The 13,174-nt window shown below is 37.6% G+C and overlaps 1 protein-coding gene across 2 annotated transcripts; it reads left to right on the plus strand.

The window, feature by feature from the left end:
• Positions 1–836: 836 nt before the first annotated feature.
• Positions 837–12,102, plus strand: lhx6b (LIM homeobox 6b). Of its 2 annotated transcripts, none has more exons than XR_010915618.1 (8): positions 837–1,917; positions 2,455–2,586; positions 2,931–3,052; positions 5,579–5,799; positions 7,135–7,235; positions 8,417–8,522; positions 9,762–9,933; positions 10,972–12,102. XR_010915618.1 is itself a non-coding variant. In XM_067522378.1 (8 exons), the coding sequence occupies exons 1-8, from the start codon at positions 1,915–1,917 to the stop codon at positions 11,052–11,054; spliced, it is 930 nt and encodes a 309-aa protein (XP_067378479.1). In that variant the 5' UTR covers positions 849–1,914; the 3' UTR covers positions 11,055–12,099. The 2 variants fall into 2 exon arrangements, 1 of the variants encoding a protein (XP_067378479.1); XM_067522378.1 differs by having other exon boundaries at positions 849–1,917; positions 8,417–8,512; positions 10,972–12,099.
• The last annotated feature ends 1,072 nt before the right edge of the window (positions 12,103–13,174 follow it).

Raw genomic sequence — 13,174 nt, forward strand, 5'->3', positions numbered from 1 at the left:
ACACTTCAAATTTGTAATTTTTTATCAAATACAAGAACTCATCAGATGTGATCCTTTAAAATTTAAATTGTATTGCATTTAAATTGTGATAATGAACAACAAACCTTGAATTTATGAATCACACAACAAACCTTTTCTCTTCATACATATACAATATGAAAAATGACAAAATAGAATTTAGAGTGGTGGACTTTAATGTTATTGCATCATTTAAAATCCTATTAATGTTGACCTTGGATGGAAATTTGATTTGGTGATCTGAAAAATAAACAGTGATTAAAACGAGGGGGGGGGGAATTACCACAGTCAAACAATTCAAACAGACATCCTCACTGAGAATAAATGATATTATATTTAATGTGAAGAACAATGCAATAATTCACTCATAATTGGAGGGAAAATTGAGGTTTTTGGCAACACAAAATAAAATCAAACAACACAGCTCTGTTGGACAAAACACTGCATCTTGTTTTAAGACAAACGTAAAAAAATATAAATCTCCTTTGTATCTGAATGTATAAAAACTGAACAGAAGGACAACTGCAAACGGAGCCTAAAAAGTAGGCATTGAAAAATAAATGACATGTTGAATAGCCACCAATACATAGCTTATCATCAATATCATCTTTAATATGTTGCCTCCATTACCCTGCAGGCAGATGTGACTTCAGAAAGTGGGAAAACTGTCTTTGGCCCCCGGTCTGCAGCGTTCACGTTCAAAAAAAAAAAAAAAATGACAAAGTTGATTCCAATCATCATTTACGGTATTTTAATGAATGCGTGTCCTAAATATTCGTGTGCCTAAAAACCGGAGGGTAGAGGGTGCTGGTCCAATGGGCAGGATCAGATACCGTCTGATCCTGAACTGGGTGTAAACTCTGAGTTCGAGGCGGGGAGAAGAAACCACAGCGGACCGGTGTTCCGGCAGCACTGGGAGTGTGTCAGGGAGGGACACTGGTGCCACTGGTTTCATTTCCAGTCCCGAAAAGTTGAAGAAGTTGGAATATTTTACAGAGAGGGAAGGAGACAAATATTTCTGTTTCCGGGAGGAAAGCCTGTACAAAGAGCCATGCTCCACGGAATATTTTGGATATTTTTCCTGTGATGTTCTGGGGAAACTTATATTGGACGATGTTTCTGCTACTTTTGGAAGATTATCCGTGTATGAAGTATATGTTTTTTATTCCGTAAGACCAGCATCTTATTTTACTGCCTCCAATATTTATACCGTAGCTGGTAATTAACATAATCTTGCATTGCTGTTAATTTCGACGAAATGACGGACAACACGGACTCCGGATTACCACCCAAACGCAGATTTTTGGCAGTTTATGAATGCAGCTGTAATCACCCAGGGGAGCCTCAAGTACTTAAATTGGTCCATCACGAGAAAGAGACAATCAAGCTCCTTTATGCCTCAAGATCAGCTGCAGTTTCTGCACATTGTCTCTTATGAATAGACCGATCTCCAATTGAGCCTCTTCACTTTAGAGATTTTTCGATTTTCGATTATACAGCTATTGAAATTAGGAGGCCCCGCTTTTTTCTCTCTTAGCTTGGTGGCTCGGTTGCCTTTTCTTGATTGACAGATGAAATTGACACTCGGGTTGCCTCTTATCAAGCGAAGCATTTCAAGCCATCGCTAATTGCAGATATAGTGCCATCCTTTCTTTTCACTGCGTTTGATTGCATTGGAATACAGCCTCCTATTGCGCACAAGAGGAATGATCGATCATATATAGTTTTTTTTTCCTTCTAATTGCATCAAAATGTCTTTTGTTGCCAGGGTTTAAATGCAGGAGAAACTGTTATTCGTTGTTTTGGACCGGATATAGTGTGGGTTGGGGCAGAGATGCGTAATGCGCAGAGCAAGCTCCATCTTCTCTCCAAATAGGCAGCGTTCAAGACCCGAAAATGGTGAGTCACAAACATCTGGACGAGTTTGGTTTGCAACCTTTTGATTTCTTTGTCTTTCAGGCTGTGTGAGGCTTTGTGGATTCCTCTTTCTGCTCTCTTCACAAACTTTTTGCATGCTGCATAGCCGTCGCAGGGCTGCGAAGGTTTGCCGAAGGCACAGGTTTATTCAGGAGGAGACTGTACCTATGCTCATTTATGATGGAGCGTGAAATCCAACACAACTCAATTCACCCACTTTTCATTTGCTAAATAAAGGTCCACAAGACGCAACATGTGAGGTTCGAGATCATGTAATTTAAATACATCATATGTGGATGTATAGTGTTCAGTTGATTGGAAATGTAACATACTCCCGAACAGTAGAGAAAAGAACCCTTTTCCGGAGAAGAAATCAAATTATTCTTTGTTAGAGACACAACATCGCTGGTTAGGACTAAAACATGTCACGGACCCACCGCAGCTGACTCCGTATTAATAAACGTATAAAGAAACCTGAAAGATGCGATGAAACTAGTCCTGGTGTTTTTTTTGACGCAGTCTAAGTCGGAGGTGAAGAAGGAGTCCGGCGAGTCCAGTTCGTCGGAGGCCGCCTGCCTCTGTTCTCCACCGGCAGCCAAGACCCAGTGCGCCAACTGCGGCATGGAGATCCATGACCGATACCTGCTGAAGGTGAGAAACTATACGACCCGCAGTGCCGAAAATGCCAAACATTTTAAAATATATTTCACCACAAATTGAGTTCTAGAACATGAGCGAAACACGTGGAAACAGGGGCGATAATATTTCAAATTTCCTTTGTCGAAATTGTCATCTTAGTCCTTCTTTCTAATTAAAAAAAATTGAATAAAGTGCACATAGACCTTGTTTAAATTATCTAAATTTTTAGATTAAGGAAACGTTATGGTACGTTGATGAACATCTTGATGAAAGTGTCTTTGCACTGTGCATAGTCTGTAAAGTGTGTGTGTTTGTGTGTGTGTAAAAATTATTGAATTTAATTCACATTCGCGCAGGTCAACAACCTGAACTGGCACTTGGGATGTTTGGAGTGTTCAGTCTGCAGAGCGTCTCTGCGCCAACACAGCAGCTGCTACGTTAAAAACAAAGAAATCTACTGCAAACTGGATTATTTCAGGTATGAACTGTTTTATTCTGTTTTATTTAATGGGCCTTATTATTTAAGGTCATCACTTGAGGCACGCATGGAAATTATTATTAATCAATTAATATTTTGTTTTCATCCTTTGAATGGAGTTCCGTGTTTTGCCAAATTATTGATATTATTTTTTCTAACCTTTATATTATTACAATTATTTTTTCTTGATTGCTTTGCGTCGATGTGTCAGTGTAAATTATTTACAAAAATAAACGGGTTCATCATACCCGCTTCATAAATATAAAAATAACGATTTTTAGCCTAAATGGCAAAAAAAAGACAAATTAAAAACCTAAATGACCGTCTCTTTTTTATATTTTTGTTTCCTACATTATTATTGCATCTCTGTGCACAATCTAGACAATTCAGATATCTTCTTGTTTTCTCTTTTAATAATTTTTATTGAGTCCCCAAAATCTTTGTAGGCCAATAATTTCTTCCATATTAAAAAAGCCACGCAGACAAACGTAATTTGCATTAAAATGCACATCAATCATTTAATTGCGTAGACTAATTATTTCTACATATGCAAGATTATATTCTGATGTTGATGAGTTTTTAAATACGTTTCCCAGACTTGGCTCAAGAGCTGTAATTTCTGCAATTTTATTGCAACAAAATGGACATTTCTTTATGCAAAGGAGAAACAATGATTGAAATGATCAGTTAAAGAAATTACATCTCAGAAATTAAGTTTAGTTTCAATATATCACAATGCATTTCTTTGAAACTCAGACCTAAATCTGATCAGTCAACACAAAGTTACAGTAAAACAGTACAGTAATGCTGACATAAGACAGGGGTAAATGGTGATTTCCCTTTGCATCCAACTGCATGTCCGTGGGTTTTAGTAATTTTATTAATGGCAAAGTTTCACTTTTAACGTCCAGCTTCAACTGCATTTTTAGCTGGTTTCATGGCCCCGTCTTCTTGTGGGACCCTGCATCCTAAAGGCAGTTGCAGAAGTATATTAATTTAGTTTCTATTGTGCTCCCACGGTCTATTATCCTTAATACAGTTATTTTAAATCAACTTACTACAAACTGGCGCAAGTTACTGTAGGATTCAAGAAATGTTGTCACGTTAAAAATACATATTTTTACCTCCACTATTTGCATTGTCTTCCTGTTGTATTGGCTTCCTACATCAATGTGAGAGAAGGTCTGAGTTGACACAAATAAATATACAGTCATGGAGGTCGCCTCCAGTTACCACAGTGCAATAAACACAAGCAGCAGTGAGTCAACTGGGAATTGTTTTGCCCTGAGTTTTACCTCTCAGGCTACACATAGACTGGTGAAACTAGATTTAAAGGCCATGCTGAGTTATGTTTTTCAAGAAGGACATCAATCAATGACAAAAAAGCAAATAACATCGTCTTTATTGAAAAGTAGTGTATGACAGCAAGTTCTCTGAGGTACTGGACAATAGTTTAATCTTTGAATGCCTCTGAAATTAAAATTGAACCTTTCAAACTTGGACAATTGCTTTTGGTTCATCTGCATTTGTGCACACATGTAATATGGGAAAAAGGTTTTAGTTCAAGGCTGTCTTGTTTTAAGGGGTTGTGTTTCGAAAAGTCAGCAACCAAAAGAACTACTAGAAAAAGATTTGGCATGAAGACCAATACTAATACAGGTAAAAAAAAGATCAGAAACATAAAATTTGGTGCTGTGGCATAATCTTTGAAATATCATACTAGTGGTCCTTTGTTCCTGCTATTAACCCGTTAAATGAACTGTGGTCTGCTTTGTTTTCTTCAGACATTGCCTGAGGAGACCAGATGAGGCATTTTAAAATAGAAGGACTGAAATATTAAGAACCTTTGTTTTAATCAACCTATGACCCCTCTGCTGATGAGCATTTTACACACTTTTCTGATTCCTGTTCCATATTTCCTGCCACAGAAGATCAGCAAAATATCTCACTTAGACAAATATATGACAACACAGCAAGCCATGCACAGTGTTATGGGCGACCACTGAAGAAAGCGCCACATATATAGTTTCTCTGCTGCTTTGTCTGTTTTCTTAAATGTTGTCTGCTCCGATGCTTAGCCTGAATTGTTATTATTCTAAAATGTGCGGTAGACATGGACAGAGAGCAGATTGCAATGAGCAAGGCAAAAAATATAAAAAGATTAAATTGGAGCAGTGAACTTGCACTGCACAATGGGATGGTTCAGTTAAAACATGTAAGGCAAAAATCCAATGGAAATATTCAATCTACTTTTGCACATTCAGGTTGAAGTATGATTGACATAAAAAAGCATCAAACTAAAGATAAAAACAGAAATGACCTTTGTTTACAGGAAAGTGGACCATAGGCAGCAATATGTTTGCATTTGGACTAATCCAACTGTTGTATCTGAGACTGTCAATTCTCATTGTAGCTGTCAATGTATTTGGATTATTTTATTGTAATGCATTATGTAAGGTGACATTTGCTGTAAAGATTTAAAAGCTGGATCTAAGCTTCACCTGCCTGTTTCCGTCTCCCCCACAGTAGGTTTGGCACTAAGTGTGCGCAGTGTGGCCGGCAGGTGTATGCCAGTGACTGGGTGCGGCGGGCCCGAGGCAGCGTGTACCACCTTGCCTGTTTTGCCTGTTTCTCCTGTAAGAGACAGCTGTCCACCGGGGAGGAGTTCGGCCTGGTGGAGGGCAGGGTGCTCTGCCGCAGCCACTACGACATCATGGTGGACAACCTCCGCAGAGCTGCAGAAAACGGTAATCAACAGTATGAAAGATATACATTAGCTCTGTGCATGGTCTTGAACAAAAATGACACAATAATACAGATGAGTAACGCCCATGGCTAAAATGCGATCCTGTAGAGGCCCCTGTTGACCCCCACTGCACCAGTCTGCAGTGGGGGCATCAATTCATCTAATGAATGTTTTAAGTCATTTTTTTCAGTAGTTTAAAGTAAAAATGACAAAACTTTACACATAGGATCATCTCGTATGTAAATCTTTGTTAGTGTGTGTGGTTTTTGCTGCTCGCTGGTGGTCGGACTATAGAGGAACCATATATTTTGGACATTTCTGAACCATTTCTTTCTTTTTGTTTATAAAACAAATAATGATCCACTTATTAATAAAAATAGCGGTTAATTGCAGTCTTGCAGTTCCACTGTGGTGCAGAAATACTGGCCAGTGATTTCTGGCCAACAGAAACACCAAAGCCATTTGATAAAAATACAACTTTACAACAAATGAACTCAATATAAACGAGTTAAGACCCTAAAATTATTTTGACACAGAGGCCACAAGATGGAGGATCTGCTGTATTTAACATTGCATTTTAATGATTTTCCAGCTAATTTTCAATCAATTAAATCAGAACCAAATGACATGTAGTAAACCTCGGGCTGTTTGGAGGCTGTGGTGGTCTGGGGCCCATACACAGGTTTGTCCGGTTGGTAATCCATCTTTGGTCAGGGCCGCAATGATAAATGGAACAAAATAATCAGACAAGTTTTGATCAATGAGCTCTAAAGTTTGCAGGGCTCCTAAATTTGCTTTTTTCCACACTGGCTGAAACTTCAGGTTTTGTATAAGAGCTTGATCCAGCTCCTTGTTGCAGCCACGTAGCACTGTTCATGATTAAAATACAAAGAATCATTTATTTGTTGTGGATTAATTCTTACATTTCTTAGTATCCTGACATGACTTATTAATATTTGATGTTTGTTAACATCTTGAACAAAGATCTGAGCTTTTGAACTCCTTCAACATCTGTAAAGTTTTGTTGTCTTAATTTGAAAAGGTTTTGAGGACTTTCAACCAAAATGCAGAAGTCATGTTTCCTATATTTCTTATCATGATAATAACTAGTTGCACTTTTGGGAGAATTAAGCAAACCATGATGTTATCAATACTTTAAACAGCGGTCGTTTAGCAAGAAAATAATTTATTATGTTTTGTGGTTGCTTGCACAAATTTCCAATGTTATGACACAACCGTCGTGGAGTTGTGAAACTGTTCACAGTGATGACTGAATTTTCACTGTTGGTGAAGTGACATGGGGAAACAAGTTGTGGTTTTCCCTGATTGTCTTCAGGCACAGGACTGACTCTGGAGGGAGCACTGCCCTCTGATCAGGACTGCCAACCAAAACCAGCAAAGAGGGCCCGGACGTCTTTCACTGCTGAGCAACTGCAGGTAGATCCCACTTCTTTAGTGAAGACAAACTCCACTCTATTACATGTAATTGACCTGACCTAAAAATGTCACTATAGTCAAAGTATGTTGTATAAATAGGAAAATGTTGTATTTTTACTCAAGCTGTACTATTTGGGCACAATTTAACTCTTTTTACTGGTTGAGGTGAATCAGATTTTGTGTCTTGGACTTCAGATGATAAATGAATAGTGTTGTCATACTGAATTAATTGCTCTTATTCTGCCTATTTATTTTGTTTGTAATACACATAAATGTCCATTACAAGTATTATAAAGCAGCCAACACCCCTTCAAAAGTCAAAGCAATTAGTCATTTTGAAGACAGTTTTTTTCCATAGCGACTTACTGCACTACTAAGTACCATACACTCAGGGGCAAGTTTGGAGTTTAGTGTCTTGCCCAAGGACACTTTGACATGCAGCCAGGAGGAATGGGCAGTTCTACCTCTGAACCTGTGGTTCGTGGATAACTGCACTACATACTGAGCTACAGTACATCTGCCCAATAGAGTTAATACTTTTCAGCCTGACTGAGGCAAAAAAGTTATGGTATGGAATGCAGACACGAAACACTCTCAGAAGTTTGCTACCTAAGAGCAGTGGCACAACCACGTTCATGGCCACAAATCAAAGCCGGGTCATGAGTGAGTGCAGAATCTTAGCCATTAGAGCATCAGTGACCAACTACAAAAGCACTGGGTTTATTGAAATCTTTAGGCATTAGAGTTGTAGGACTTGATGGATTATTGTCATGTGGGACTAGGAATTGCAGTAAACTTGACGGATCTGAAGGGTTGAAGCCATCAAATGTTTGGAAATATTATGTAAACAGTGACTTAAATATTTATGAACTTACCACCTGCTAATTGATTTAACATTATCTAGTGTAGTTCTGGAATAACCATGATCTGGGTACCTGAGAATGTTCACTCAGACTTAAGTTTTACCTGGTCTTCATGTGAGTGTAAAAGTAATTAAATCTGTCAGAAAAATGTAGGCCGGTAAAAAGTTTAATATTTCTATTAAATTTCTCTAGTATTTTAAGTATAATTAAAAAAATGTAATAGAACTTTACTCGAAATTAGCAGAGCACAATCACTCAAGTAATGCACACTACTTGAATAAATACACTTGTGTTGATTTATACCATCTGTGCTTGCAGGTGATGCAGACGCAGTTCGCTCAGGACAACAACCCTGACGCTCAGACGTTACAGAAACTGGCAGAAATGACAGGACTGAGCAGACGAGTCATACAGGTGGGCAATGGTAAAACATAGCTCCACAATATAGAAAATTCAGTCAGCAGTTTTCTTTTGAAGTGAAGATTTTGTTTGTCTCTTCACGTCTCTGAAATGTGTTCACATAAAGGGGAGATCACTCTCTGGTTGTAATGACCAGTCTGTCACTGATTTGTTTTAATGTGTTACAGGCTTTTTTTTAAGGGTTCGTAAACCAAAATGTTTGCGAACCATTATTCTAGGTAAAACCTACAAAGCAGATAAAGCCTACACAGCTGGGGGTTTTTTTTTTCTGGAATATAGTGTATTTCCAGATGTTGTGTCAGTGACTGATGAAGTGCTCGCATATTTTACAATAGCACAGTGATTAAATGCTGACAATACTGAATAAATCACTTTTTATAATATAAAAGTAGAAGTTCGTAGTATTAGAATATATTTAAAGTGTGCTAAGGAAAAAATTAATTAATAAGGAACTTTTAACAAAATGTTTAAAATACAGTTACTGGGGAAATTCATATTTGCCTCTGGAATGAAGTGTGAATTTATTGCAAATTAATTTCCTTATGGTGAGGTGGAATCATTTCTGAATTCTCGTGTGGATTAGTGGCTCCCAGTGTTTTTAGAGCAATTAAAAGAAAAGTTACATTCTAACACAGTTTTGTTATTGTGTTATTTGTTAATTTTTACCCCTTCAATAAAATTCTTAGAGAGGTTACAAGTTGTATTTTAGACTGAGTTTTATTGTGAGTTTACTCACTATCACCATTGCACAGATGTGTACAATCCTCCCAACCCACAGCTGGGGCAGGATGACTAACTGATTAACTGTTCAGTATTTAAATGTCAGAAGAAAATAGTGGAAAGACTTGAAAATGGCCATCATCATTCCCAGAATGCTATGTTGTTATGTTTTAAAATTCTTTTGTTGTCGGAGCAGCAGTCAAAAACTGTAATAAAATCTTAACCTTTGAGAAGCTGGTACCTGTAATTGTTTGGCTTTTTTTTTTTTTATCAATCATAAAAATTGTTTACAATGAATTTCTTCTCAAATAACTATTAAATGAACCAGCATAATATTTTAAGCTTTACAATACTCGACAGGTGCCCAAAACCAAACTCGGCCATGACACAGACAAAAAGACAAACAAATGGGGTTTGGTGTTTGGACCACAGTGAATCAGTCAAACCTTGGCTCTGATTTCCTGTGTATTATTAGTCATATCTCTGCTATCTGCATGTTCACATTATTTTTGATATTTCGTAGGTTTGGTTTCAAAATTGCCGTGCACGACACAAAAAGCAGCCGCCTCAGAGCAACTTCTCCCAGAGCGCTCCCCTCTCCAGGATGCCTCCATCGCTACCAGATGATATCCACTACTCACCTTTCAGCAGCCCCGACCGACCGCACCTGCTGGCCCTGCACGGATACCTGGACAGTGAGTGTTAGCTCTTTATGTCATTCCTGAACACACGTGAAAATTATAGTTGTTAATAACCAGACACTTATTAACACTACTTCAGATCCAAAAAATTTACTGTTTCAGTAGGTGTTGTTTTAATTAAGATTCAAAGGTTGTGTTTGTTATATTGTATCCAGTGGTAGGATTTACCTAAATACAATAAATCAAACACGTACTATAGTAAAAAAAGTTACTTTTACTTTACTTGAGTATTTAGATTCCCTGCTTTCATGCTTACTGTACTCAGTTGGACCCTATTTTGTAACAGAATTACGTCAGATACTCTTTTTTTAATTTCCATTGTTCTCAGTGCTGTAGTCCCATACTAATTAAAATGAAGCAAGCTATATTTACATAAAACCACCACTTTACACAACACACACTGCTATAGACTCATTAAAACTGTAAAAATACTGCGTATACAGTACATTAGTCAAATTTAACAGTAAAATAACTGTCTAAATTAACATCTAGTAAATTCATGGGGAGTAGAAAAAAATTAAAATGTTAGTTGAGCATTTTTGCATAGTAGTATGGTTTTAATAATTTTCCTTTGGTGGATTAGTTGTAAACACTGAGATCAGGAAGAATAGCCATCACATTAGTAGCAGCAAGTGAGGATTCAAATAAAAACATACTGTTGGAGTTTTGCTTAAGTGAAACATTTAATGCAGGATGTGTAAAGGACAAGGAGTTGGATTTTTATTGATTATTGTATTGAATGTTTCTATAATGTCTGGGGTTATTGTTACATGAAGGGATTGTAAAGCTGTGTGTGGAAAATACAAAAAGATTTTAAAAATCTAACAATTGAAACATAGTATTGTTGCTTTACATCTACTATGCATTCTGCATTATTTATTTCAGATGATTTCTAAGCTAGAATCTCTCTCTGTGGTTTAACTGAATGGTTGCTTTATCTCTCATTATAGTGTTTTTCTTTAGTTCTATGACATTAACATGGCCACACCGTTTCCCTAAATCCATGTTTCTCCTCGTCCTGTCTTCGTGCAGCTCACCCCTTCTCTGTCCTCGCTGCTCCAGGCCACTTGACCCATCCATCTATAGCTCTACCACAGCTTCCCATCAGCCGCTGACCTCCCGCATCTACTCTTCCGTCGTCACGACTGGTATTATTGTGACACAAAGAAAAAACAAATCGCGTGGGACATACTGTCAGAAATTAGCTCTGTTTTGGAGTCTAATCCTTGGCAGCAGGACCTTCGACAATCTGTTTTTAATCAGTTGGATTCTTCGATGTGAGTCTGCAGAGCTAAACTTTGTCTTTTTAAGACAGCTGACTGTGGTGATGGGAGAAACATGGGAGTTCATTTCAATTTTGTTTGGTTTTTTTATGATGCAGAGAAGACCACTCTTTGTTTTTCCTTATTGACGGGACACAGAACATTGCATCAGGTCAAGACTTTTTTGTTTTGTTTACTCACTCATGCAGTATTTTAATTACTGTAAATTGCTGCAATATGAGGTTTCAAAAAAGAAGACAAAATATGTGTTTTAGCAGTGTTACAGTAAAACCTCAGTTTTTTTTACCATTATGTACTGGTGATGAGCACATTTGCAGCTTTACTGTTGTTTGTTGTTGTATTGTTGTCAGAAAATGCAAACTCTTATTTATTCAGAACAGAAATTCACTTTTAAAAAGCACTTTTAAATGTGTCTTGAAATGGAATCGTTCAGTGGTTGTACATTGTAAATACCACTCTTGTTTAATAAAATGTATCAGATCTGTTATGAAAATGTTAATGATTGAGGATCTGGGTGTTTCTAATGTGTGCGTGTGGCTGAACATGTCAGGACAAACAAAGGAAGGTGAATGCATCTCCACTAAAAGCACATTATATCACTATTTTTACACCGAGACTACAAAATTCTAAAGGTCGCCTGTTGAGGCCAAGCACTTCCTGCAGTAACCTGTTATTGAGAGCAATATCCAGCCACAAACCTACACATCATTTCCCATTTACATGCTGTACTTAACGGGAAATGTAAAACGATTATAGATTATTTTCACTCAACGCTGTGATTGATCGGGCAGTTTGCTGGCTTCTATGAGACCTTTTCACACACCTTTGTTAGACTGGTTGACAGCACTTGAGCTGCAGTGAAGGCAAGAATGAATGAGTCAAAGGATATAATTAAATCTGAATTTGCCAAACTGGATCAATGTGCCCTTTGTAAATTCTCTAAGTGCGCCACGCCCGTACACTTATATTTTCACGGTCCTGTTCACATTTACACCACTGATACTCAGAGAGCAACTGCAACAACTAAAAGTAAAGGAGGATTTCAAGGTTCCTGGGAAGATTCCAATTTCTATGGCTAAAAACTGAGAAAATGGTTAATTTCTGCTAGTGTTCACTTATTTATTTATTTTTTTTACATAAAATGAAGAGCAAGAAATGTACTCAGCAGGACATTTGTCAGTGCTTTTGTGCACATGTGAGCAATATGTTTATTTAATACCTTAAAACAGTTGTCTTTGGTAATTCTTTAATTTGGAGCCACGTTGACAGGACAAAACGGGAGAGACACTTTTACTGTGAAAAACAGTGTGGAAAGAACCACACTATTTTTGGTAAATGATTTGGAAATGCCACAAAGGAACATCCAGCTTATGTAACCGCAGTTCATGCCTTCTCAGTATTCAGCATTACTGTAGCAATTTTTTACGGCAATGCTAGCTGCATAGTTGCATTGTCAAACTATTATTTTAAGTCCAACATTTCCTTACTGGGAAGGGATCTATGACATATGAATAGGGAGTTGGTACGGGGAAAAAGATTGATAGCAATTAATGGTAGCTGTTGATCTCTTAGCATAAAAACAAGCACATTTGCCCAGACGACGAGCCCCATAAGGAGAAAAATGCCTGCTCATTTAGGTTTTATATTTGGTCAAATGTTTGACTGGTTTCTTATTTGAGTGCTTGGTTTCAAAGAGTGAGATCACATCTGCATTTTAATACAGTTTCAGGTGTCAATAGTGTTTCTCCTGCTGCCTGAAGAGGAATGTCAGGAACTCGACAGTTTGACCCACAGTGCCATTCACATAACAGCAGAACCACAGCAGATAAAAACATGCAGACAATGGTTCTCCTCATGCTGCACAGAGATTTAATTAAAGATGCCCAAACACTGACTGGACCAGGTGTACGTGAGCGTGTGTTTAGTCACCGTTGTCTGATTTTTAGCTTTAT

The sequence above is a fragment of the Channa argus genome, chromosome 11, assembly GCF_033026475.1.
Source record: "Channa argus isolate prfri chromosome 11, Channa argus male v1.0, whole genome shotgun sequence".
NCBI lineage: Eukaryota > Metazoa > Chordata > Actinopteri > Anabantiformes > Channidae > Channa > Channa argus.

Coding starts and splice junctions, on each gene's coding strand:
- lhx6b (XM_067522378.1), top strand. Junction 2,587..2,930: donor ATGACCGATACCTGCTGAAG/GTGAGAAACTAT, acceptor ACATTCGCGCAG/GTCAACAACCTGAACTGGCA. Junction 3,053..5,578: donor TGCAAACTGGATTATTTCAG/GTATGAACTGTT, acceptor TCTCCCCCACAG/TAGGTTTGGCACTAAGTGTG.